The sequence below is a fragment of the Microcaecilia unicolor genome, chromosome 10 (assembly GCF_901765095.1).
Source record: "Microcaecilia unicolor chromosome 10, aMicUni1.1, whole genome shotgun sequence".
In the NCBI taxonomy this organism is placed as follows: domain Eukaryota; kingdom Metazoa; phylum Chordata; class Amphibia; order Gymnophiona; family Siphonopidae; genus Microcaecilia; species Microcaecilia unicolor.
Genome location: NC_044040.1, coordinates 85,676,560 through 85,700,466, shown reverse-complemented (window position 1 = coordinate 85,700,466; position 23,907 = coordinate 85,676,560). Strand labels below are relative to the sequence as shown.

Sequence of the window (23,907 nt, the reverse complement as noted above, 5' to 3'; positions counted from 1 at the left end):
TTTGCAGTCCTGGGCCGACACTTCCAGTTCAGAGCCCTCCCGTTCGGGTTGGCTACTGCTCCGCGGACCTTTTCCAAGGTAATGGTGGTCATAGCGGCCTTCCTGCGAAAGGAAGGAGTACAAGTCCATCCTTATCTGGACGACTGGTTGATCCGAGCCCCCTCTTATGTAGAGTGCGGCAAAGCTGTGGACCGGGTAGTTGCTCTTTTGAGCTCCCTGGGATGGATCATCAACTGGGAGAAGAGCCAGCTGCGCCCGACTCAGTCCCTGGAGTATCTGGGAGTTCGATTCGACACCCAAGTGGGCAGAGTGTTCCTGCCAGACAATCGGATTGTCAAGCTTCAGGCTCAGGTGGACCAGTTCCTAGTAGCCTCTCCTCTTCGGGCTTGGGACTATGTGCAGCTGTTGGGCTCTATGACGGCCACGATGGAAGTAGTGCCCTGGGCCAGGGCTCATATGAGACCACTACAACACTCTCTGCTGCAGCGCTGGACTCCGATGTCGGAGGATTATGCTGTGCGTCTTCCCTTGGATCCAGCAGTGCGCAAGGCGCTGAGCTGGTGGATGCAGACAGACAAGTTGTCTGCGGGAATGCCTCTGGTGTCCCCAGAGTGGATTGTCGTCACGACGGACGCCTCGTTATCGGGCTGGGGAGCCCACTGCTTGGGAAGGACAGCGCAGGGGCTCTGGTCTCCTGCAGAGGCAAGGTGGTCTATCAACCTCCTGGAACTCAGAGCCATTCGGTTGGCGCTTTTGGAGTTCATCCCGGTACTGGTGTTCAAGCCTGTACGGGTCCTGTCGGACAATGCCACGGCTGTGGCCTATGTCAACCGCCAGGGAGGTACCAAGAGCGCCCCTCTAGCCAAGGAAGCTATGAGTCTATGCCAGTGGGCGGAAGCGAACCTGGAACAGCTGTCAGCGGCCCACATTGCCGGAGTCATGAATGTCAAGGCGGACTTTCTCAGTCGCCATACCTTGGAGCCCGGAGAGTGGCAGCTATCTGCTCAGGCATTCTTGGACATCACGAAGCGCTGGGGCCAGCCGAGCCTAGATCTGATGGCGTCATCGGCCAATTGCCAAGTGCCGCGCTTCTTCAGCAGAGGACGGGACCCTCGATCCCTGGGAGTAGATGCTCTTCTCCAACAATGGCCGACACAAGAGCTTCTCTATGTGTTCCCGCCCTGGCCCATGTTGGGCAGGGTACTAGACCGGGTGGCAAAGCATCCCGGCAGGATAATCCTGGTGGGTCCGGATTGGCCCAGGCGTCCCTGGTATGCGGACTTGATCAGGCTCGCAGTCGATGATCCTCTGCGGTTGCCAGTGGAGCAGGGCCTGTTACATCAGGGTCCCGTGGTGATGGAGGATCCCTCCCCCTTTGGTCTTACGGCCTGGCTATTGAGCGGCAGCGTCTGAGGAAGAAGGGCTTCTCAGACAAGGTCATCGCCACTATGCTGAGAGCGAGGAAACGCTCTACTTCTACTGCTTACGCCAGGGTTTGGCGTATCTTTGCAGCGTGGTGTGAAGCAGGCTCTCTTTCTCCTTTCACTGCTCCAATTTCTTCAGTGTTGACGTTCCTGCAAGAAGGTCTGGACAAAGGCCTGTCGCTCAGTTCCCTTAAGGTCCAGGTAGCGGCTCTGGCTTGCTTCAGGGGCCGCCTGAAGGGTGCTTCCCTGGCTTCGCAGCCAGATGTGGTGCGCTTTCTCAAGGGGGTTAATCACCTGCGCCCTCCTCTGCACTCAGTGGTGCCTGCGTGGAATCTCAACCTGGTGCTAAGAGCATTGCAGAAGCCGCCGTTTGAACCCTTGTCAAGGGCATCTCTGAAAGACCTGATGTCGAAAGCAGTCTTTTTGGTGGCTATCACTTCAGCCAGAAGAGTTTCCGAGCTCCAGGCGCTCTCATGTCGAGAGCCTTTTCTACAGTTCACTGAGGCAGGAGTGACTATTCGCACAGTGCCTTCCTTCCTGCCCAAGATTGTTTCTCGCTTCCATGTGAATCAGCAGCTATGTCTCCCTTCCTTTCGTAGGGAGGACTACCCAGAGGAGTACTCTGCTCTTAAATATCTGGATGTGTGACGAGTCATCATCAGATACTTGGAAGTGACCAATGATTTCCGGAAATCGGATCATCTGTTTGTCCTGTTTGCAGGTCCTCGTAAGGGTCTGCAGGCTGCTAAGCCTACAGTGGCAAGATGGGTCAAGGAAGCCATTGCAGCGGCTTATGTGGCCGCAGGGAAGGTGCCGCCTATCCAGCTGAAGGCTCACTCCACGAGAGCTCAGGCGACCTCGATGGCAGAGGCCGGATCCGTCTCCTTGGAAGAGATATGCAAGGCGGCAACTTGGGCTTCGGCTCATACATTCTCCAAGCATTACCGTTTGACTGTGGCTGCACGGGCGGAGGCCCGGTTTGGAGCTTCAGTGTTGAGGTCAGGGATTTCTATGTCCCGCCCTGGGTGAGTACTGCTTCGGTACATCCCACCAGTCTATGGATTGATCAGCTTGATGATATGGAAGGTAAAATTATGTATAATCATACCTGATAATTTTCTTTCCATTAATCATAGCTGATCAATCCATAGCCCCTCCCAGATATCTGTACTGTTTTTATTCTGGTTGCATTTCAGGTTCAAGTTTAGTCTTCAGTTACTTCAGAAAGACTTCGTGTTCAAGTTTTTTCACTTGGATTCTTCAAGAGTTAAGACGAGTTTGTGTTACAGTGAGCTGCTGCATTCCTCTCCCCTCCGTTTTCAGGGCTGGATTGAGATTTAAATTCTGCCGGCACTCCCTCCCGCTTCGTGCGGCTGTAGGGCAGCTTTGTACCCCTCCCGCTTCGGCGGTGTTAGGGTCAGTCAGCTCCTCCCGCGGTTGCGGTTGCAGGATAAGCCAGATCCCCCCGCATCGGCGGGTGTGGTGTCCCTCCCCCGCTCCGCGGGGATGAGCTGGACGGATTCCCCTCCCCCACTTGTGTGGGGATGAGCTGGGTTAATTCCCCTCCCCCGTTTCGGCGGTGGTGAGCTGGGCAGAGTGTCCCTTCGTGGGTGTAATTCTCTAAGTGCTGAGTCCTGCGGATGGAGCTTTGATATCGACATACTGAGGAGTTTCCGGCAGCACATGACCACATATAGGGAGGCAAAAGTTTGCTCTCTATCTCCACCTGCTGGTAGATGGACACAACCCACCAGTCTATGGATTGATCAGCTATGATTAATGGAAAGAAAATTATCAGGTATGATTATACATAATTTTACCTTCCTCCAGCTTCGCTAGGTCCTTCCTCGTGTCATTCACATCCTCCAGGGTGTCCACGCTGTTGCAGAGTTTAGTATCATCCGTAAAGAGACAAACCTTACCAGACAGCTCTTCTGCAACATCGCTTACAAAGAAGTTAAAAAGAACCGGCCCTAGGACTGATCCTTGCGGTACTCCACTGACGACATCCTTTTCTTTAGAGCAAGCTCCATTTACCACTACCCTCTGTCTCCTACCATTCAACCAATTTTTAACCCTAGATCCCCTGAGTGTTCAAGAGCTGGAAGCTAAATTACCATTTGAGTGGGCTAGAGTACTTAGCATTTAAGGGTGAGGATAACTGCAAACTTCCTCGTACTTTATAAACTAAATTATAGGAAACTTTTATCAGACATTTCAGTAACTCTAGATTTGTGGCTTAGACTAAAGCATATGTGGATGGGCAGAATGATGGTGTGCAAAATGATGATTCTCCTTAAATTTCTATACATCTGTTAGACACTTCCAATTGACATCCCTACCACCAGAATGATGCAGCTGCAGAAGAAAGCTTTTTCATATATCTGGAAGAGAAGACTGCCTAGGGTGGTAAAACAGGTGTTACTGCTACCAAGGGGATATATGTGTGTCCCTGACTTTCAGAAATACTATTAAACAGCGCAGTTGCGAGTAATTTTTGATCTGTATGATTTTAAGTCTAAGGTTTAGGTATGCATTGAGTGAAATTTACTATTACCACATTCTTGGTCTAACTTTAGAGGCCATTGGGGTCCAGGCTAGGTGTCATCATGGACAATATGCTGAAATCTTCTGCCCAGTGTGTGGCAGCGGCCAAAAAAGCAAACAGAATGCTAGTAAGAATTATTAGGAAAGGGATAGAAAATAAGAATATTATAATGGCTTTGTATCGCTCCATGGTATGACCCACCTTGAGTATTGTGTGCAGTCTGTTCACCATATCATTAAAAGATATAGCAGAATTGGAAAAGGTTCAAAGAGGGGCGACCAAAATGGTTAAGGGGATGGAACTCCTCTCATGCGAGGAAAGGCTTAATATGGTAGGACTCTTCAGCTTGGAAAAAAGACAACTGAGGGGGGGGGGATATTGATAAAGGTCTACAAAATACTGAATGGTGTAGAATGGGCAAACATAAATCAATTTTTTACTCTTTCAAAAGTACAAAGACTAGGGGACAGTCAAGGAAGTTACATGGTAGTACTTTGAAAAAAAAATTCCCTCCTGTTCATTTTAACTCAATGAATAGTTAAGCTGTAGAATTCGTTGCCAGAGGATGTGGTGTCATCGGTTAGTGTATATGGGTTTAAAAAAAAGTTCGGAAAGGTTCCTGGAGGAAAGTCTATAGTCTGCTCTTGAGATACATGGGGAAAGACACTGTGTGTCTCTGGGATCAATAGCATGAATCTTGCTGCTCTTTTTGGATTCTGTCAGCTACGAATTACCCACAGTTGGAAGCAGAATACTGGGCTAGGTGGACCATTGGTCTGACCCAGTATACCTATTCTTATGTTCTTAGGCTTCAGCTCCAATTCAACAATCTGTTTTTGGGGCATACTATCTCTATATGCAATAGTGCATGTAAATTACTATTGGGCACTAAGGGTTATCAGGAATTTATCCGTTGCATGCTCCACTTCTTTTTGCTACACACTGGGATCCTAGATCTGGGAGCATTTTAGGATTAGGCTATTAGATCAGTTGTGTATTAATGCCACCTTTGTTTCATTCCAACAATTGAGAGACACCTATGGGCTTCCTAAGTCTCAATTTTATGTATATCTACAGTTGAGACACTTGTTCCATGAGAGGTATATGAGGAGCTGGCTTGCTGAGACATTAACACCCTTTGAGGAGTTGTTACATAGTTTGGGGGGGGGGGGGGGCAAGTCAAATTACTATATTAATGGTATTTCACCCCTTCCTGCCTTGTTAGAATTTCATCAAATTGATCTCATTTATACTGGAATGGGGTATGGATGGTTGGTATCTATTTACATATCCGGTGGGACTGCCCAAAAGTTCAAGGCTTCTTGAAGAACTTGGGTTCAGATTTTTCATTCTGCACTATGTTTTCAACTTATTAGATCATAAAGTATTTCTATTACAATGTAAACCACCAAATGTAACTGAGGCTAAGGGACTTTTTCCGTGTTTGGCCATTCTACTCAGGGGGCTGGCGAGATGCTCAAAATTTCCAACTGTTTCGCTTTATGATACCTCGCAGCATAAGTTATGGAAAGCTTACCATAGCTTTAAGAGACAGGCTCTGTTTAAAGACTGGCATGATCAAGAACCCTTACCCAATTGATTGGGCTTTGTGGTATTCCATTATAGGGAGTGAGCAGGGTGTTCAGAATTGATCTGTTTTACATCTATCTACTTTGTATTTTATTAATCTTTGATTAATATATTTTGGTTTGCCTCATTTGTAAGGGACTGGGAAATTGGAATAGGAGGGGGGATGTGGAAGGGGGTTAGGTTCTTTGGTTTGGTTCTATATTGCTAAATTAAAAATTAAAGTTAAAAAAATAAAGGAGCCTACCAGAAGTTTGTATAGTTTAATCGTCGGTTCCCAAACTGTGTGCCACGGTACCCTTGTGGCACCGCAGTGAACTCTCTGGGGTGCCACGGCAAATCCCGACCTCCCTCCTGCCACCACCCGAACCCCTACTGCAGACGGCGGCGGCAAAACAACAACAACCCCCCAAAAAAACGCAGGGCTGCAGCAGCCTTCAAGCATGTGCTGTCAGTTCTGCTGGTCCTCTGCCCCCGGAACTGGAAGTTGACATCAACGGGGGCAGAGGACCAGCAGAGCCGACAGCGCATGCCTGAAGGCTACTACAGCCCCACGCTTGCTTTTTTTTTTTTTTTTTTGTCACTGCCACTGGGGATACTGAGCAGACGGCCTTCGGGACTCGTTTTTGATGCCAAGGAGATTGAATGAAAACAGGAGATGGGATGAAGTCAAAAAGCTGAAGCCAATAGGGTAGTCTCTGTTTCCCCTTCCCATTCAAAACAAAGCTAGCAAACCAGTCTGTGAGCTGCTGCATCCACATTGTCGTTCTTTATTGCTGGTAGGATTTTTATTTAATCTCACTTGTATTTTCAAACATTCCAGTTTGTGTAGCATACAGATGTACAAGAGAAAGTATAATAATGGAATAACTTTTCATAGGTACAGTAATATTTTGTTATAAATCGTAATCAGTGTGTCATTTGGAGGGGCTGGTTATAGGGACACCCTAGCACTGTTATATTTGTGCAGAGAAAAAGATGGAGACCTGTGTGGCCGGGGGTGGGGGGGTGGTAGGCGGAGATTGGTGTGGCTGGAGGATGGAGACCTGTGGGGGAGGGGGGCACGAAAAATTGCTTGGACACGAAGGGTGCTGTGAACCAAAAAGGTTTGGGAACCACTGGTTTAAATGAAGCTTGTTTGCTATCTGTTAAGAAGGCAGTTACCTGGATCTTTTCTGTTGCTCCAAACACTGGGTATTTTCTATATCTCAGTCTGTTTTGAAAATAGACCAAGTTGGCATTCCTTTTAATTCATATATTGCCTCCTTTAGTTGTCATGTTTTTATGGTGGTTTGCTTTAGTTGAAGCATTTGGACGTTAATGGAGTTCTTCATCACACGAGTTTAGTGAGTTACTGGCCTCAATGATTTAATAACCTCAAACAGCCCCAGTTTATTCAACACCGGTTGGCAAGCATCAAGCATTTCAACTCAAAACAGCAGTGAAATGATGTTATACACTTCTTGGAAGACATGGGGAATTAACTGTATAGAGTGGCACTTAAAACCCTCAATAAAGGCATGGGGAATAGCCTGCACAGAGCAGCAGTTTCAACTGTAGCCATCTTTTTGGGCAAACTAGATGGGCATTTTCTTTGCCTGCCATCATCTACTATGTTAATAGTTTATTTACTTTTTTTCATCCAAAAACTTGTCCATACCTTTTATTTTTTTGTAACCCAGCTATGCTAATTGCTTTTACCACATCCTCTGCCAACAAATTTCAGAGCGTAATTATTCAGTGAGTGAAAAATATTTATTGCTTGATATACTACTTAGTAACTTCATTGCATGTTCCCTAGTCTTTATACCTAGAGTAAATAACCAACTTGCATTTACTTGTTCTGTTCCACTCATGATTATAGACCTCTACCATATTTCCCCTCAGCCATCTCTTCCCCATCCTCATTAGTCTTTTCTGATAGGGGAGATGTTCCTTAACCTTTGATAGGCAAATTGTCCTTTTTCTCTAATTTCTTTAGCCTTTTCTCATAGTCATTCATTCCCTTTATCATTTTGGCCACCCTTCTTTGTACCTTTATTAAATTCCACAGTCTTTTTTTTTTTTGAGATGTGGCAATCAGAATTGCATGTAATCCTTAAGGTGGGTCTGCACCATGGAGTGATGCAGAGACATTAAGATATATGTATTTTTTATTCTACATCCCTTTTCCTAATTCCTAGCATATGAATCCCTCATGTATTGGTAAGTTTATTACTTGCTTCCAAAATGATCCGTTTATTTATGAAATAATTTCAGTGAGAGTTCATCCGGCTTAAAATTGATTGACCAAGAGAGTACACCATCCCCCGGATTCTATATAGCGTGACTTAAGTTGTGTGTGCAAATCTAGTCGTATTCTGGATTTGCACACGCAACTTAATTACTTAACAAGCTAATCAGCGCCAGTAATTGCCACTTAAGCAATTATTGACAGTAACTGGCATTAATTAGAATTTACACGCAGAACTGTCTGTATTGTATAACATGATGTATATTAATTCTAAGTCGCATAGTTGAAAAAGGGGCATGGCCATGGGCGTGGAATGGATGGATCATGGGCGTTTCTCAAATCTATGCGCATTGTTACAAACTATGTCTGGTCTGTGCCTAATTTAGGCGCTCAGTGTATTCTATAAACCACACAGAAATTTAGGTTACTGACTTTTGGAATTGGATCAGAGCTTTTTCTATGCGGATTCTATTGGCTGCATTCTTTTACTGTTGATATTGGACCTCATTTTTCTTTTAAACACAGGAATTGCAGTACATGTTGTGAAACTGAGAATGTATTGTGGAAACCTGTCTGACCCCTGATGTAGGTTTTTCCTAAACTTGACCAGGTTGGGTCCTGTTTCCATTAAAGTTGACATTTGGATAAACTCTTGCTGTGTTTGTCCTTCCTTGGATCGCTACTGCTGTTTGATTGTCTGTTTTGCTTCTACAGTGGACTATCTCCTGTTTGTTTCTGGTTTTATAAATTAACATGAATATATGAGAGAGAGGATTTAGGAATGGAAAGAAGATTGGTTGCCTTGCTTCATTCAGAATTAAAAATAAAATGCTAATAGTCTGGCAAGTTGCCTTTCTGCTTTGCTTTAATTGGATAAATACTTGTATTTTGGTGATATTCTTCAACAAGGCCTACAATGAGAACCTATAGCCTCACTAAGCCACCTCACCAACCCACTCAATTATGAAAGCCCACCTTCTATAACTACCCTAATCACTCCCTTCCTCCTTTTTTATTCCCTTCCTTAATCGCCACACATTACTAACTGTATCTGATATCCTGAAATGACAATGTTAACAAAACTATGTAAGCCACATTGAGCCTGCAAATAGGTGGGATAATGTGGGATACAAATGCAATAAATAATAATAATTGCTTTTTTTATATTGAATTGAAGCAATCTTCAATACGTTTTTAAGAAATTCACATTGAATAACTTTCATAAACTCCTGATTTCTGCTCTAATAACTTTTATGTGATTCCAGTTCATATTTTGATGAATCCAGAAGTAGTGCTTTGCCAACCCTTTAACAGCTAATTTTATCCTCAAATAGGTTGTTCTGCACTGTTCTATTTTTCACAAGAGACTGGAGTACAGGAACTTCATGTCTGAAGATCAGACATCCATAGAGCCATAGAATTAGCAGCAGTTGGATAGGGAACCACTAAGTTGGAAAAAATGGAAGAGGATTTGGTTTTAGCTCTGTAATAGCTAAAGGCAAGTTAGAGTTAGGCATAGTAGGCAGTTCCCTGTCCCCAAAGAGCTTACAGCTTTTTAATCCTTCATTGCTTCAGATACAGTGTCAGTAGAATTTGTAGCTCACTGTTCTAGCCATTAGACTACTCCACCAGACAGTGATCTTCAAGATCCCAACTGCAATTATTTCTGTGGCCATATTTGAAAAACCTTTACTTTTGTGGGCTTGAAAGTTCCTTCTTACATTGGTCAAATAAGACATCAATACTTATTATTCAGTTATTTTTCTTCCTATTTAGTTGGTTCATAAATCATTTAGGGGGGGATTCATCAAGCGGTGTTAGGGCTTTATGTCATGTTGGCGTTTTCTAAAAATATTCCGCTGCCACTTTTCTAAAAATATTGAGGCACTATTTAAATCACCATAGGTCAGTAAGTAATGAGATGGAAAATACGCAAATGTATGTATTGCATCTTTTTACTATGGTTTCGTGGGATTGGAGAAGAGTGGATGTGGTCCCTCTTCACAAAAGTGGTGATAGGGAAGAAGCTGGAAACTACAAGCCAGTATGCCTCACTTCGGTTATAGGAAAAGTAATGGAAGCGATGCTGAAGGAAAGGATAGTGAACTTCCTGGAAGCCAATAAGTTGCAAGATCCGAGACAACATGGTTTTACCATTTGGTAAATTGTGCCAAACGAGTCTCATTGAATTCTTTGGGTGATCAGAGAATTGAATCAAGAACGTGCTACAGATGTAATCTACTTAGATTTCAGCAAAGCTTTTGACACGGTTCCCTACAGGAGGCTCTTGAATAAACTTGACAGGCTGAAGATAGGACCCGACGTGGTGAACTGGATTCGAAACTGGTTGACGGACAGACGCCAGAGGGTGGTGGTTAATGGAATTCACTCGGATGAGAGAAAGGTGAGTAGTGGAGTGTCTCAGGGATCGGTCCTGGGGCCGACTCTGCTCAATATATTTATGAGTGACATTGCCGAAGGGTTAGAAGGTAAAGTTTGCCTTTTTGCGGATGATACCAAGATTTGTAGCAGAATGGGCATTCTGGAGGGAGTGGAAAACATGAAAAAGGATCTGCAGAAGCTAAAAGAATGGTCTAAGGTTTGGCAATTAAAATTCAATGCAAAGTGATGCACTTAGGGAGTAGAAATCCACGGGAGACATATGTTTTAGGCGGTGAGAGTCTGATATGTACGGACGGGGAGAGGAATCTTGGAGTGATAGTATCTGAGAATCTGAAGGTGACGAAACAGTGTGACAAGGCAGTGGCCGTAGCCAGAAGGTTGCTAGGCTGTATAGAGCGAGGTGTGACCAGCAGAAGAAAGGAGGTGTTGATGCCCCTGTACAAGTCATTGGTGAGGCCCCACCTGGAGTATTGTGTTCAGTTTTGGAGGCCATATCTTGCTAAGGATGTAAAAAGAATTGAAGCGGTGCAAAGATAAGCTACAAAAATGGTATGGGATATATGAGGAGAGACTTGCTGACCTGAGCATGTATACCCTGGAGGAAAGGAGAAACAGGGGTGATATGATACAGACGTTCAAATATTTGAAAGGTACTAATCCGCAAACAAATCTTTTCCTGAGATGGGAAGTCGGTAGAACTAGAGGACATGAAATGAGGTTGAAGGGGGCAGACTTAAGAAAAATGTCAGGAAGTATTTTTTCACAGAGAGAGCAATGGATACTTGGAATGCCTTCTCGCGGGAGGTGTTGGAGATGAAAACGGTAACAGAATTCAAAAAAGCGTGGGATAAACATAAAGGAATTCTGTTCAGAAGGAATGGATCCTCAGAATCTTAGCGGAGATTGGGTGGCAGCACCGGTGGTGGGAGGCGGGGCTAGTGCTGGGCAGACTTCTACGGTCTGTGCCCTGAAAATGGCTAATTATTATTATTATTATTTGTAACACTTATACCCCGCGCTTTCCCACTTATTAGCAGGTTCAATGCGGCTTACATAATATAACAGGTTTACAAGATAACATAGAATGGATAACAGCTGTAATATATTGTATAAAAAGGTGGACAATTAGATGTGGGTAAATAAGATGGGTAAGGGAGGAGGGTGGTAGAGGTAGGGAATGGGAGAGGGAGTATATAGGATAGTGTGTTGTTAATTAAGGAAGAATGTATAATGAGGGTTGGAAGGGAGATGAATTCAGAAAGGATTAAGTAGGGAAACATATTTCAAGTTCTGTCTTACAGTCTAATCCTGGTAGCGCAGATGGACTTCTAATTTAAGTCAAGTCATTTGTATAGGCTTGCTTGAAGAGGTACGTTTTTAGCAGCTTCCGGAAGGGTAATTGGTCATTGACTATATGAATAGATCTTGGTAAGGCGTTCCAGAGTCGGCTGCCTATGACGGAGAAGTTGGATGTATAATATGTTTTGTACTTAATTCCTTTGCAGTTGGGAAGATGTAAATTTAGATAAGTATGAGAAGATCTAGAGCCGTTCCTGGGTGCAAGGTCAATCAGATTGTACATGTAGCTTGGGGATTCTCCGTAGATAATCTTATGAATCAGCATGTGGACTTTGAAATTAATTTGTTCCAAAATAGGGAGCCAGTGAAGCTTTACACGGAGAGGTGTTGCACTCTCAAACCGCAACTTACCAAAAATAAGTCTGGCTGCCGTGTTTTGGGCGGTTTGGAGTTTTTTTAGGATTTGGGCCTTGCATCCAATGAAAATGCTATTGCAGTAGTCAACGTGGGTAAGTACAATGGATTGGACCAAATTGCAGAAGGTTTTTAGGGGAAGATAGGGTTTCACGCGCTTCAGCATCCACATCATGTTAAACATTTTCTTTGTTGTAGCTTTTGTGTGATTTTCCAGAGTTAGATGTTTATCTGATAATACTCCTAAAATTTTTAGGTTGTCCGATATGGGGATGCTGACGTCAGGGGTGTTGAGTGTAGTCAGAGTGAGTGTAGAGTACTGGGATGTAAGGATTAAGCATTGTGTTTTCTCCTTATTCAATTTCATCTTAAAAGCATTGGCCCATGAGGCTTATATGTTCATTCCATTGATTATTTTATCGGAGCTTTCTGCTAAATTGGATTTGAAGGGGATGAAAATAGTAACATCATCTGCATAAATGAAGAAATTAAGGCCAAATTTAGATAGGGACTTGGCTAGAGGGATCATCATAAGGTTGAAGAGGATCAGGGAAAGGAGGCGATCCTTGGGGTACCCCGCATTTTGATGACCAGGGAGACGAGGTTGATTTGACTCGATAGGATCGTGATAGGATCTTGAGGTGATGAAACCTTTTATCCATTTGATGATGTTTCCGCCGATTCCAAGTTTGTCAAGTAACTTTGTAAGGATATCATGATTCACCATGTCAAATGCACTAGATAAGTCAAATTGCAAAAGGAGGATGTTGTTTCCAAATGATATTTCATTTTTGAATTTGGATATTAAGGTAAGTAATACCGTTTCTGTGCTGTGGACAGGTCGAAAGCCCGATTGCGACTCATGAAGGATGGAGAACTTTTGTATGAATTCGTTGAGTTGGGAGGTTACTCAGTTTTCCAGCAATTTGATCAATAGAGGGATAGAGGCCACAGGGCGGTAATTGGTGATGTCATCTGCTGGTTTCTTAGTGTTTTTTGGTATAGGTATAAGTAATATGTCACCATGTTCGGTGGGGAAGGATCCCTGTTGAAGGAGGAAGTTTAAGTGAGTGGTGAGGTTTGAAATGAGGCGTGCAGGTGCGTTTTCCATTAGATAGTTGGGGCATGGGTCAAGCTGGCAGTGTGATTTAGAGAGTTTGGATATTGTTGTGGAAATTTCTTCAGTGGTAAGAAGGATAAATTTTGTCCAGGAGCGGTCAGCTGGAATTTCGTCCATGTCTAGGTCCAGTTCGTCAAGAAAGCTATCAATGCTGGAATCGTCTTAGGGGATTGTGTTGCACAGGCTGATGATTTTATCTTTAAAGTATTTGGCTAGTTGGTCAGCAGATGGGCAGTTTGAGGATGATGTTGTGATAGGGTCAGTGTTGAGAAGATTCTTTATAGGTTGATATTGTTTTCTTATGTCTGTTCCAATAGTTGTAATTTTTCTTTTGTAATAAGATCTTTTGGCTTGCTTGATGGCCTTCTTATAGTTTCTTTGTGATTGTTTCCACATATTGAAGGAGATGTTCCTTGATTTACACCAAATGTTTTCAAATTTCCTGTTTTGTGATTTGAGGTCTTTTAAAATGTCGTTAAACCATGGAGAAGGGTTGCTTCTACGTGAAGTTTTGGATTGTAAAGGGATAATTTCATCCAAAATGATCTTGCACCTATTGTCCCATTCTGTAAGGAAGTGATTTGAATAGGGAGTTGTTGACCAGTCATTGTAATAGATTTGGTGCCAAAACGCTTCCTTGTCAATCCGTCCTCTGGTGTTGATAAGGGTTCACACACTATAGTCTGGTTATTTTTACGCCAGTATAAAGATAAAGTTGCTTTATAATGGTCAGACCAAGGTGAAGCAGACCAGCAGATATCTGATAGGATGATTTTTTGGTCTGAAGTATGTTTGTAGGAGATGATATCAAGTGAGTGGCCTTTGATGTGAGTAGTTTGCATTGGAGGTAGGTCAAAGTCACATAATTGGAGGAAGTCAATGCACTCTCGAGTGTGGACAGAATTGGAGTCTTCTAAATGCAGATTCAAATCCCCAACTAATAATATATTGGAACTGTTAACACATGCGTTCAATATAAAGTCCATAAATATATTTTGGCTATTGTTCCAGTTGTTGGGAGGTCTGTAAAACAATATGCAGGTTAGGTGGTCACATAGTATAGAGTTATGAAGTTTAATTGAAGCAATTTCAATTTGAGGTGAGATGGACTCTGAGATAGGTTCTGCAAGGAAGTTACAAATCAAGGTGAGGTATACACATAAAGTAGCACATATGAGTTTATCTTGTTGGGCAGACTAGATGATCCATTCAGGTCTTTCTCTGCCATTATCTACTATGTAACTATTGAGCTCATTTTTGAAAGAGAAGGATGTCCATCTTTCGACATAAATCGGAAGATGGACGTCCTTCTCCCAGGGACGTCCAAATCCGTATAATCGAAACCCGATTTTGGACTTTGACAACTGCAGTCTTTTTGCAAGGACTTCCAAAGTTCAAGGGGGCGTGTCGGAGGCGTAGCGAAGGCGGGATTTGGGTGTGCCTAACACTTGGACGTCTTTGACCCATAATTGAAATAAACAAGGACGTCCCTGACGAACACTTGGACGTTTTCACCCGAAACTGTTCTTTTTACGAATAAGGCACAAAAAGGTGCCCGAAATGACCAGATGACCACCGGAGAGAATCGGGGATGACCTCCCGTTACTCCCCCAGTGGTCACTAACCTCCTCCCACCCTCAAAAAACATCTTTAAAAATATGTTGTGCCAGCCTCGGATGTCTACTCAGGTCCATGACATCGCATGCAGGTCCCAGGAGCAGTTTTAGTGGGTACTGCAGTGCACTTCAGACAGGCGGACCCAAGCCCATACCCCCCGTACCTGTTACATTTGTGGAGGAAACAGCGAGCCCTGCAGAACCCACCAGAAACCCACTGTACCCATATATAGGTGCCCCCTTCACCCGTAAGGGCTATGGTAGTGGTGTACAGTTGTGGGTAGTAGGTTTTGGGGGGCTCAGCACACAAGGTAAGGGAGTTATATTCCTGGGAGCATTTTATCAAGTCCACTGCAGTGCCCCCTAGGGTGCCCAGTTGGTGTCCTGGCATATCAGGGGGACTAGTGCACTACAAATGCTGGCTCCTCCCACGTCCAAATGGCTTGCATTAGGACGTTTTTGACATGGACGTCTTTGGTTTCGAAAATCACCGAAAGTTAGAAACGTCCGTGTCTAGGGACATCCAAATTTAAGGATTTGGATGTCTCTGACTGTATTTTCGAAATGAAAGATGGACGTCCATCTTATTTTGAAAATACAGTTTTCCCTGCCCCTGGATTTCGCCATTTTGCAAGGACGTCCAAATCGCAACTTGGACATCCCTTTCGAAAATGCCCCTCCACATTACTATGCAAATTCTCTAATATAACACAAGTCATATTAGGGCCTCTAATGCACAATAAAATAATCCCAGCTTTTTGCTGGGATTATTTTACCATCTGGGAGCATCAATCCACAAAGCTATTACCCGATGCTCCTGACCTGCAGCTCTGGGTTCCTACTCCCCCATAAGCAGTGGTCTTTAAGTGGTCCAGGGAGTAGTCTTAGGGTCCAGGGGCTCTTCAGGCAGGAGCAATACTCAATCGCTCCTGCCCACTATGGGGTAGTCTCTTGCTACTGCTATCCTCCAGATGGCACCCTAGCGGTAGTCTCTTGCTACTGCTAGAGGGTCATATTTCCATATTAATGACATGTGACCCCTAGCTTTAGTTGCTCCATTTGGAGAACGGCATTCTTAGTGGACAAGAACAGTTGGGCATTGCTCCTGCCTGAAGAGCCCCTGGACCCTCAAACAACCCCCCCTCTCCGACCACCAATGACCACTAAGGTAGCCACTGAGGGGCATGGACCTTATGTTGGGTGTGTTTAAATGGGGGGGATCCAGAGCTGCAGGGCATGAGCATCAGGCCACGGTTTTCTGTGGCCCAATGTTCTGGGACCATGGGAGTAATGCTGCTTGTGATGTGGCGTGCAACCAGATTTATTCTGGGCCCGGGATTCAGCAGCCTGCGGTACCAAAATCGTGCAGGTTGCTGAATCCTGCGAGGCATCAAGGGTGAACCTTTAACACACCTTGATGAATTCCTCCTGTAATGTTATATTTGGATGGGCTCAATGACAAATATGTCAGAATGGAGTTGGAAAGGGAGCATGCTAGGAGCTTTGATTATGTTGGGAAAGCGCTGAAGGAGGCAGGCATGGGGAGAGGGAGTTGGAAGAGGGATTAGGCAGTGAGTACATCTAATGGGGATTGGAGGGCGTAAATGGAAATGAGTGGGGGACACAAGGTTGACTCTATTGGGGAAAAATGGTCAAAGAAACTACCAGCAAAAGTTAATTGTTGTACTCTGAGGCCATAAACATTTTATGTGACAACCTCAGTTATAGGTTCTGTCTTCAATATGTTTGACAATCTGCATAGAATTCACTCCATGACCTATATGGCTGATAAAATGCTGCATGATAATATTTTACAAAAGGTTCAGGTGAAATTTAGAGCCATTAGGACAAAAGGTTGTACAAGTTCCATTGAATCTCACAAGGTGCATACTGACATAGGACTATTATCCTGAATTGTACATGACTGAAAAACAATAACATGGAACAATTTTTAATTAAGCTGAAGTTGGCAATTTGAAAGTTAGCTTGTTTTAATTTCTATAATTTTGGCTTACTTTCAGGGGACTGAATGCATACAGTATCTTCAGCAAGAATATCTCCTTTCTTTGCAAGTAGCTCCTGAAATAATTCAAGTAAGTATGTTTTCTGTTCTAAACTGCCAGCAAGAAACATTGTATGCAGATTAATATATTTGACTTTTCATCTCTGTTAATTTAAACAGGCAGCTATCTGCTGCTTTTATTTCTCAGGGGTTAAAGGGAGTTTCAATAATTAAAATATTAATTATATTTCTCCGAGGACAAGCAGGCTGCTTGTTCTCACTGATGGGTGACATCCACGGCAGCCCCTCCAATTGGAAACTTCACTAGCAAAGGCCTTTGCTAGCTCTTGCGCGCGCATGCGCGACCGTCTTCCCGCCCGAACCGGCTCGTGTTTGTCAGTCTTCTTTTGTCCGCGCTCGGGACGGTCGTGTTTTGCCGCCGTTTCATGCCCCTCAAGTTGACCCTCGCGCGTCTTCGCGATTTCGCTAAAAAAAAAAAAAAAAAGAGAGACCTTGGCCTTTGTCCCTTCCCGTGTGTCCAGTTTGTTTCCCCGGCGTAAGTTTCCTTTCGCTTTCGGGGTAGGCCTTTTTTGTGGCCTCGGTACGGGGTTTTTCTCTCTCCCTTATTTTTGGTGCCCTTCGTCACCATCGCGAATTTTGATTTCGCCAGCGCGATTTTTCCGCCCATGTCATCGAAGTCTCCCAGCGGCTTCAAGAAGTGCACCCAGTGCGCCCGGGTAATCTCGCTCACTGATAGGCACGCGTTGTGTCTTCAGTGTCTGGGGCTGGGCACCGCCCGCAGGCCTGCAGTCTTTGTGCTTTTTTACAGAAGAGGACTCAGGTAGCGAGATTGGCCCAGTGGAACGTGTTGTTCTCGGGCTCTTTGTCGACAACAGCACCGGAGGCATCGAGTGCATCGACGTCGACAGCATCAAAGTCTTCGACCTCGGCATCGGCTGCATCGACGGCATCGGGGTTTCGACCCTCTGCATCGTCGGTACCAAGACATCGGAAGGCTGCGTCGGCATCAGTGGTACCGGGACCTCCGCTCTTGCTGATGTCGTCGGACGGTGGTGCTTCGACTGGAGTGCAGGTGAGGGCTGTCCATTCCCCTGCTGGTGGCGGTGAGCCTTCGGGTGGTCTCCTCCTACCCAGAGGGCTCCTGCGGTACAGCCCCCCCGAGACCGACCTTCTTCGGCCTCGGCCCCGAAGAAGAGACAGTTGGATTCTACGTCCTCCTCGTCGGTACCGGGAAGCTCCAGTGACATGCTTCGTTTGAAGAAATCAAAGAAGCATCGACACCGGTCTCCTTCCCGCATCGGTACCGAGAGCTCTGGGTCACCGAGGGAGTCGGCACCCAGTAGGCATCAGCACCGGGAGGATCGCTCACCCTCTGTTCAGGAGGTGTCGATGCACTCCACCTTGGACAGCCCGGAACAGACTCTGACCTCGACGCCTGCATCGGCTTCCATGTCTTTCTCCACAGCCGCTCTGCACGAGAGTCTCCGGGCCGTTCTCCCGGAGATCCTGGGAGAGCTGTTGCGCCCTTCCCCTCCGGTACCGGGGGTGCCTGCGCCACCGGTACTGTCGAGTGAGGCACCGGCTGGCCCTTTGCCCGGGGTGAGGTCTCCGACATCGGTACCGCTTGCGGTGCCAGTTGCGGCCGCCTCCCAGGAAGACTCCCCGACGACGTCGGTGGAGGGAGCTTTGCCGGTGCTGGCGAGGCAGTCTACCTCTCGACGCTCCCACCGTGGCCGTGTTTCCACGGAGTCGAGTCGGGCACGGCTTCAGACACAGGTTCATGAACTTGTGTCTGATACCGATGGTGAGGCCTCGTGGGAGAAGGAGGAGGACATCAGATATTTCTCTGATGAGGAGTCTGATGGCCTTCCTTCTGATCCCACTCCCTCCCCTGAAAGGCAGCTTTCTCCTCCCGAGAGTCTGTCTTTCGCGGCCTTTGTCCGGGAGATGTCTACGGCCATCCCCTTCCCGGTGGTCGTGGAGGATGAGCCCAGGGCTGAAATGTTTGAGCTCTTGGACTATCCTTCTCCACCTAAGGAAGCGTCCACAGTACCCATGCATCATGTCCTAAAAAAGACATTGCTGGCGAACTGGACCAAGCCTCTAACTAATCCCCACATTCCCAAGAAGATCGAGTCCCAGTACCGGATCCATGGGGACCCAGAGCTGATGCTCACTCGGTTGCCTCACGACTCTGGTGTGGTGGATCTGGCCCTAAAGAAGGCTAAGAGTTCTATGGAGCATGCTTCGGCGCCCCCGGGCAAGGACTCTAGAACCTTAGACTCCTTTGGGAGGAAGGCCTACCATTCTTCTATGCTCGTGGCCAAGATTCAGTCCTACCAGCTCTACACGAGCATCCATATGCGGAACAATGTGCGGCAGTTGGCGGGCTTGGTGGACAAGCTCCCTCCTGAGCAAGCCAAGCCGTTTCAGGAGGTGGTCAGGCAACTGAAGGCGTGCAGAAAATTCCTGGCCAGAGGGGTATATGATACCTTTGATGTTGCGTTCAGGGCCGCTGCTCAAGGTGTGGTGATGCGCAGACTCTCATGGCTGCGTGCCTCCAACCTGGAGAATAGGATCCAGCAGCGGAATGCGGACTCCCCTTGCCGAGCGGACATTTTTGGAGAGAAAGTCGAACAGGTGGTAGAGCAGCTCCACCAGCGGGATACCGCTTTCGACAAGTTCTCCCGCCGGCAGCCTTCAGCATCTACCTCATCAGGTAGACGTTTTTATGGGGGAAGGAGGGCTGTTCCCTACTCTTCTGGTAAGCGTAGGTACAATCCTCCTTCTCGACAGCCTACGGCCCAGGCTAAGCCCCAGCGCGCTCGCTCTCGTCAGCAGCGTGCGCCTCAGCAAGGCCCCACGGTTCCCCAGCAAAAGCAGGGGACGAGCTTTTGACTGGCTCCAGCAGAGCATAGCCGACATCAACGTGTCCGTGCCAGGCGATCTGCCGGTCGGGGAGAGGTTAAAATTTTTCACCAAAGGTGGCCTCTTAAAACCTCCGACCGGTGGGTTCTTCAAATAGTCCGGCAAGGATACACCCTCAATTTGGCCTCAAAGCCTCCAAATTGCCCACAGGGAGCTCTGTCCTACAGCTTCCAGCACAAGCAGGTACTTGCAGAGGAACTCTCCGCCCTTCTCAGCGCCAATGCGGTCGAGCCCGTGCCATCCGGGCAAGAAGGGCTGGGATTCTATTCCAGGTACTTCCTTGTGGAGAAGAAAACAGGGGGGATGCGTCCCATCCTAGACCTAAGGGCCCTGAACAAATATCTGGTCAAGGAAAAGTTTAGGATGCTTTCCCTGGGCACCCTTCTTCCCATGATTCAGGAAAACGATTGGCTATGCTCTCTGGACTTGAAGAACGCCTACACGCACATCCCGATATTGCCAGCTCACAGGCAGTATCTGCGATTTCAGCTGGGCACACGTCACTTCCAGTACTGTGTGCTACCCTTTGGGCTCGCCTCTGCGCCCAGAGTGTTCACGAAGTGCCTGGCTGTAGTAGCAGCAGCGCTTCGCAGGCTGGGAGTGCACGTGTTCCCTTATCTTGACGATTGGCTGGTAAAGAACACATCAGAGGCAGGAGCTCTACAGTCCATGCAGATGACTGGAGCTACTGGGGTTTGTGATAAATTATCCAAAGTCCCATCTTCTCCCAGTACAGAGACTCGAATTCATAGGAGCTCTGCTGGATTCTCGGACGGCTCGTGCCTATCTTCCGGAGACAAGGGCCAACGATCTGTTGTCCCTCGTCTCCCGGGTACAAGCGTCCCAGCAGATCACAGCTCAGCAGATGTTGAGATTGCTTGGCCACATGGCCTCCACAGTTCATGTAACTCCCATGGCTCGTCTTCACATGCGATCTGCTCAATGGACCCTAGCTTCCCAGTGGTTTCAAGCTGCTGGGGATCTAGAAGACGTGATCCACCTGTCCACGAGTTTTCTCAAATCCCTGTATTGGTGGACGATTTGGTCCAATTTGACTCTGGGACGCCCTTTCCAAATTCCTCAGCCACAAAAAGTGCTGACTACAGATGCGTCTCTCCTGGGGTGGGGAGCTCATGCTGATGGGCTTCACACCCAGGGAAGCTGGTCCCTTCAGGAACGCGATCTGCAGATCAATCTCCTGGAGTTACGAGCGGTCTGGAACGCTCTGAAGGCTTTCAGAGATCGGCTGTCCCACCAAATTATCCAAATTCAGACAGACAACCAGGTTGCCATGTATTACATCAACAAGCAGGGGGGCACCGGATCTCGCCCCCTGTGTCAGGAAGCCGTCAGCATGTGGCTGTGGGCTCGTCGTCACGGTATCTTGCTCCAAGCCACATATCTGGCAGGCGTAAACAACAGTCTGGCCGACAGGTTGAGCAGGATTATGCAACCTCACAAGTGGTCGCTCAACTCCAGAGTAGTGCGCCAGATCTTCCAGGTGTGGGGCACCCCCTTGGTAGATCTCTTTGCATCTCGAGCCAACCACAAGGTCCCTCAGTTCTGTTCCAGACTTCAGGCCCACGGCAGACTGGCATCAGATGCCTTTCTCCTGGATTGGGGGGAAGGCCTGCTGTATGCTTATCCTCCCATACCTCTGGTGGGGAAGACTTCGTTGAAACTCAAGCAAGACCGAGGCACCATGATACTGATTACTCCTTTTTGGCCGCGCCAGATCTGGTTCCCTCTCCTTCTGGAGTTGTCCTCCGAAGAACCGTGGAGATTGGAGTGTTTTCCGACCCTCATCATACAGAACGAAGGGGCGCTTCTGCATCCCAACCTCCAGTCTCTGGCTCTCACGGCCTGGATGTTGAGAGCGTAGACTTTGCCTCTTTGGGTCTGTCGGAGGGTGTCTCCCGCATCTTGCTTGCTTCCAGAAAAGATTCCACTAAAAGGAGTTACTTCTTCTTATGGAGGAGGTTTGCTGTCTGGTGTGACAGCAAGGCCTTAGATCCTTGCTCCTGTCCTACACAGACCCTGCTTGAATACCTTCTGCACTTGTCTGAGTCTGGTCTTAAGACCAACTCTGTAAGGGTTCACCTTAGCGCAATCAGTGCATACCATTACCGTGTGGAAGGTAAGCCGATCTCAGGGCAGCCTTTAGTTGTTCGCTTCATGAGAGGTTTGCTTTTGTCAAAGCCCCCCGTCAAACCTCCTACAGTGTCATGGGATCTCAATGTCATTCTCACCCAGCTGATGAAACCTCCTTTTGAGCCACTGAACTCCTGCCATCTGAAGTACTTGACCTGGAAGGTCATTTTCTTGGTGGCAGTTACTTCAGCTCGTAAAGTCAGTGAGCTTCAGGCCCTGGTAGCCCAGGCCCCTTACACCAAATTTCATAATAACAGAGTAGTCCTCCGCACTCACCCTAAGTTCTTGCCGAAGGTAGTGTCGGAGTTCCATCTGAACCAGTCAATTGTCTTGCCAACATTCTTTCCCCGTCCTCATTCCTGCCCTGCTGAACGTCAGCTGCACACATTGGACTGCAAAAGAGCATTGGCCTTCTATCTGGAGCGGACACAGCCCAACAGACAGTTCGCCCAATTGTTTGTTTCTTTTGATCCCAACAGGAGGGGAGTGGCTGTGGGGAAACGCACCATTTCTAATTGGCTTGCAGATTGCATTTCCTTCACTTACGCCCAGGCTGGGCTGGCTCTTGAGGGTCATGTCACGGCTCATAATGTTAGAGCTATGGCAGCGTCAGTGGCCCACTTGAAGTCAGCCACTATTGAAGAGATTTGCAAAGCTGCGACGTGGTCATCTGTCCACACATTCACATCTCATTACTGCCTGCAGCAGGATACCCGATGCGTCAGTCGGTTCGGGCAGTCAGTGCTTCAGAATCTGTTCGGGGTGTAGAATCCAACTCCACCCCCCTAGGCCCATTTTTATTCTGTTCCAGGCTACACTCTCAGTTAGTTGGATAAGTTGTTAGGTCAATCTCAGTTATGTCCTCGCCGTTGCGAGGCCCAATTGACCATGTTTGTTGTTTTGAGTGAGCCTGGGGGCTAGGGATACCCCATCAGTGAGAACAAGCAGCCTGCTTGTCCTCGGAGAAAGCGAATGCTACATACCTGTAGAAGGTATTCTCCGAGGACAGCAGGCTGATTTTACTCACATACCCGCCCGCCTCCCCTTTGGAGTTGTGTCTTCCCTTGTCTTGTCTTGCTACATATGGGACTGACGAACACGAGCCGGTTCGGGCGGGAAGACGGCCGCGCATGCGCGGTGCGCATGGGCGCGCGAGAGCTAGCAAAGGCCTTTGCTAGTGAAGTTTCCGATTGGAGGGGCTGCCGTGGACGTCACCCATCAGTGAGAACAATCAGCCTGCTGTCCTCGGAGAATACCTTCTACAGGTATGTAGCATTCGCTCTATATATATATATATATATATATATATATATATATATATACACACACACACACACTGCACTCCATTTAAGTGCACTTCGGATAAGCACATGCTCTGTTTAACTGCATGCCGTACTTCGGTCCCATTTTTGGCACTATCAGTTTCTATGGGGACAAACTTCGGGTTAGTGCACCACTGATAAGTGCAAGATTCGCTTATATGCATGGTTCAAGACCGCTCCTCTGCAGGAACGACTCCGCATATGCGCGCGCATGGAATATGTAAGCCAATTGGCGCATGACAACCAACGAGATTTCAAATTTACTGCCTTTTTAACTGCCACAGGCAGAATAAGCGAAAGAATGCGGTTAGAGCGTGCACCGGGGTCGTCATCATCGAGGCAGAACTGTAATACTTTAACACTGAATAGAAGTTCTTAAAAAATTAGAAAACAAACAAAGTCAAGCATCTATTGCTAAAGAATATGGTGTCAATCCCAGTCAAATTTCACGTGTCTTGAAGCAGAAAGACCAGCTTCTGGAAGACTGGCAAAACAATACAAATCCACAACAGAAATGAAAACGGGCGGGAAAAGCTGAGGAGGTAGAAGATGCTCTTCTTCGGTGGTTTTCTCGAGTCAGGAGCAGACAGTTTCCTGTCAGTGGTCCACTGCTTATGGAGAAAGTTAACCAGCTAGCTGAAAGTCTTGGACTAACTGAATTCAAACCAAAGAAAAACCACACGAAGTGTGGAGGTGCACTTTATCCACACGAAACAAGTAGGAAAAAAACAAAGGAGGGGTGGGGAAAATAGGCTCTAACCAAACAATGGGGGAGACGTATATTTTAATAACATAATGATATTTATTACAAATGGTTGACTCAACACCGCCGTGTTTCG

At 46.7% G+C, this 23,907-nt stretch overlaps 1 protein-coding gene across 2 annotated transcripts in view; it reads left to right on the top strand.

The window, feature by feature from the left end:
- The window catches only part of XPOT (exportin for tRNA), a 645,960-nt gene that overhangs the window by 561,542 nt on the left and 60,511 nt on the right, over positions 1–23,907 (top strand). For both annotated transcript variants that reach the window (XM_030215950.1, XM_030215951.1), the window contains one exon: positions 16,666–16,737. In XM_030215950.1, the coding sequence (XP_030071810.1) occupies positions 16,666–16,737 (72 nt within the window). The remainder of the gene's footprint in view (positions 1–16,665; positions 16,738–23,907) is intronic.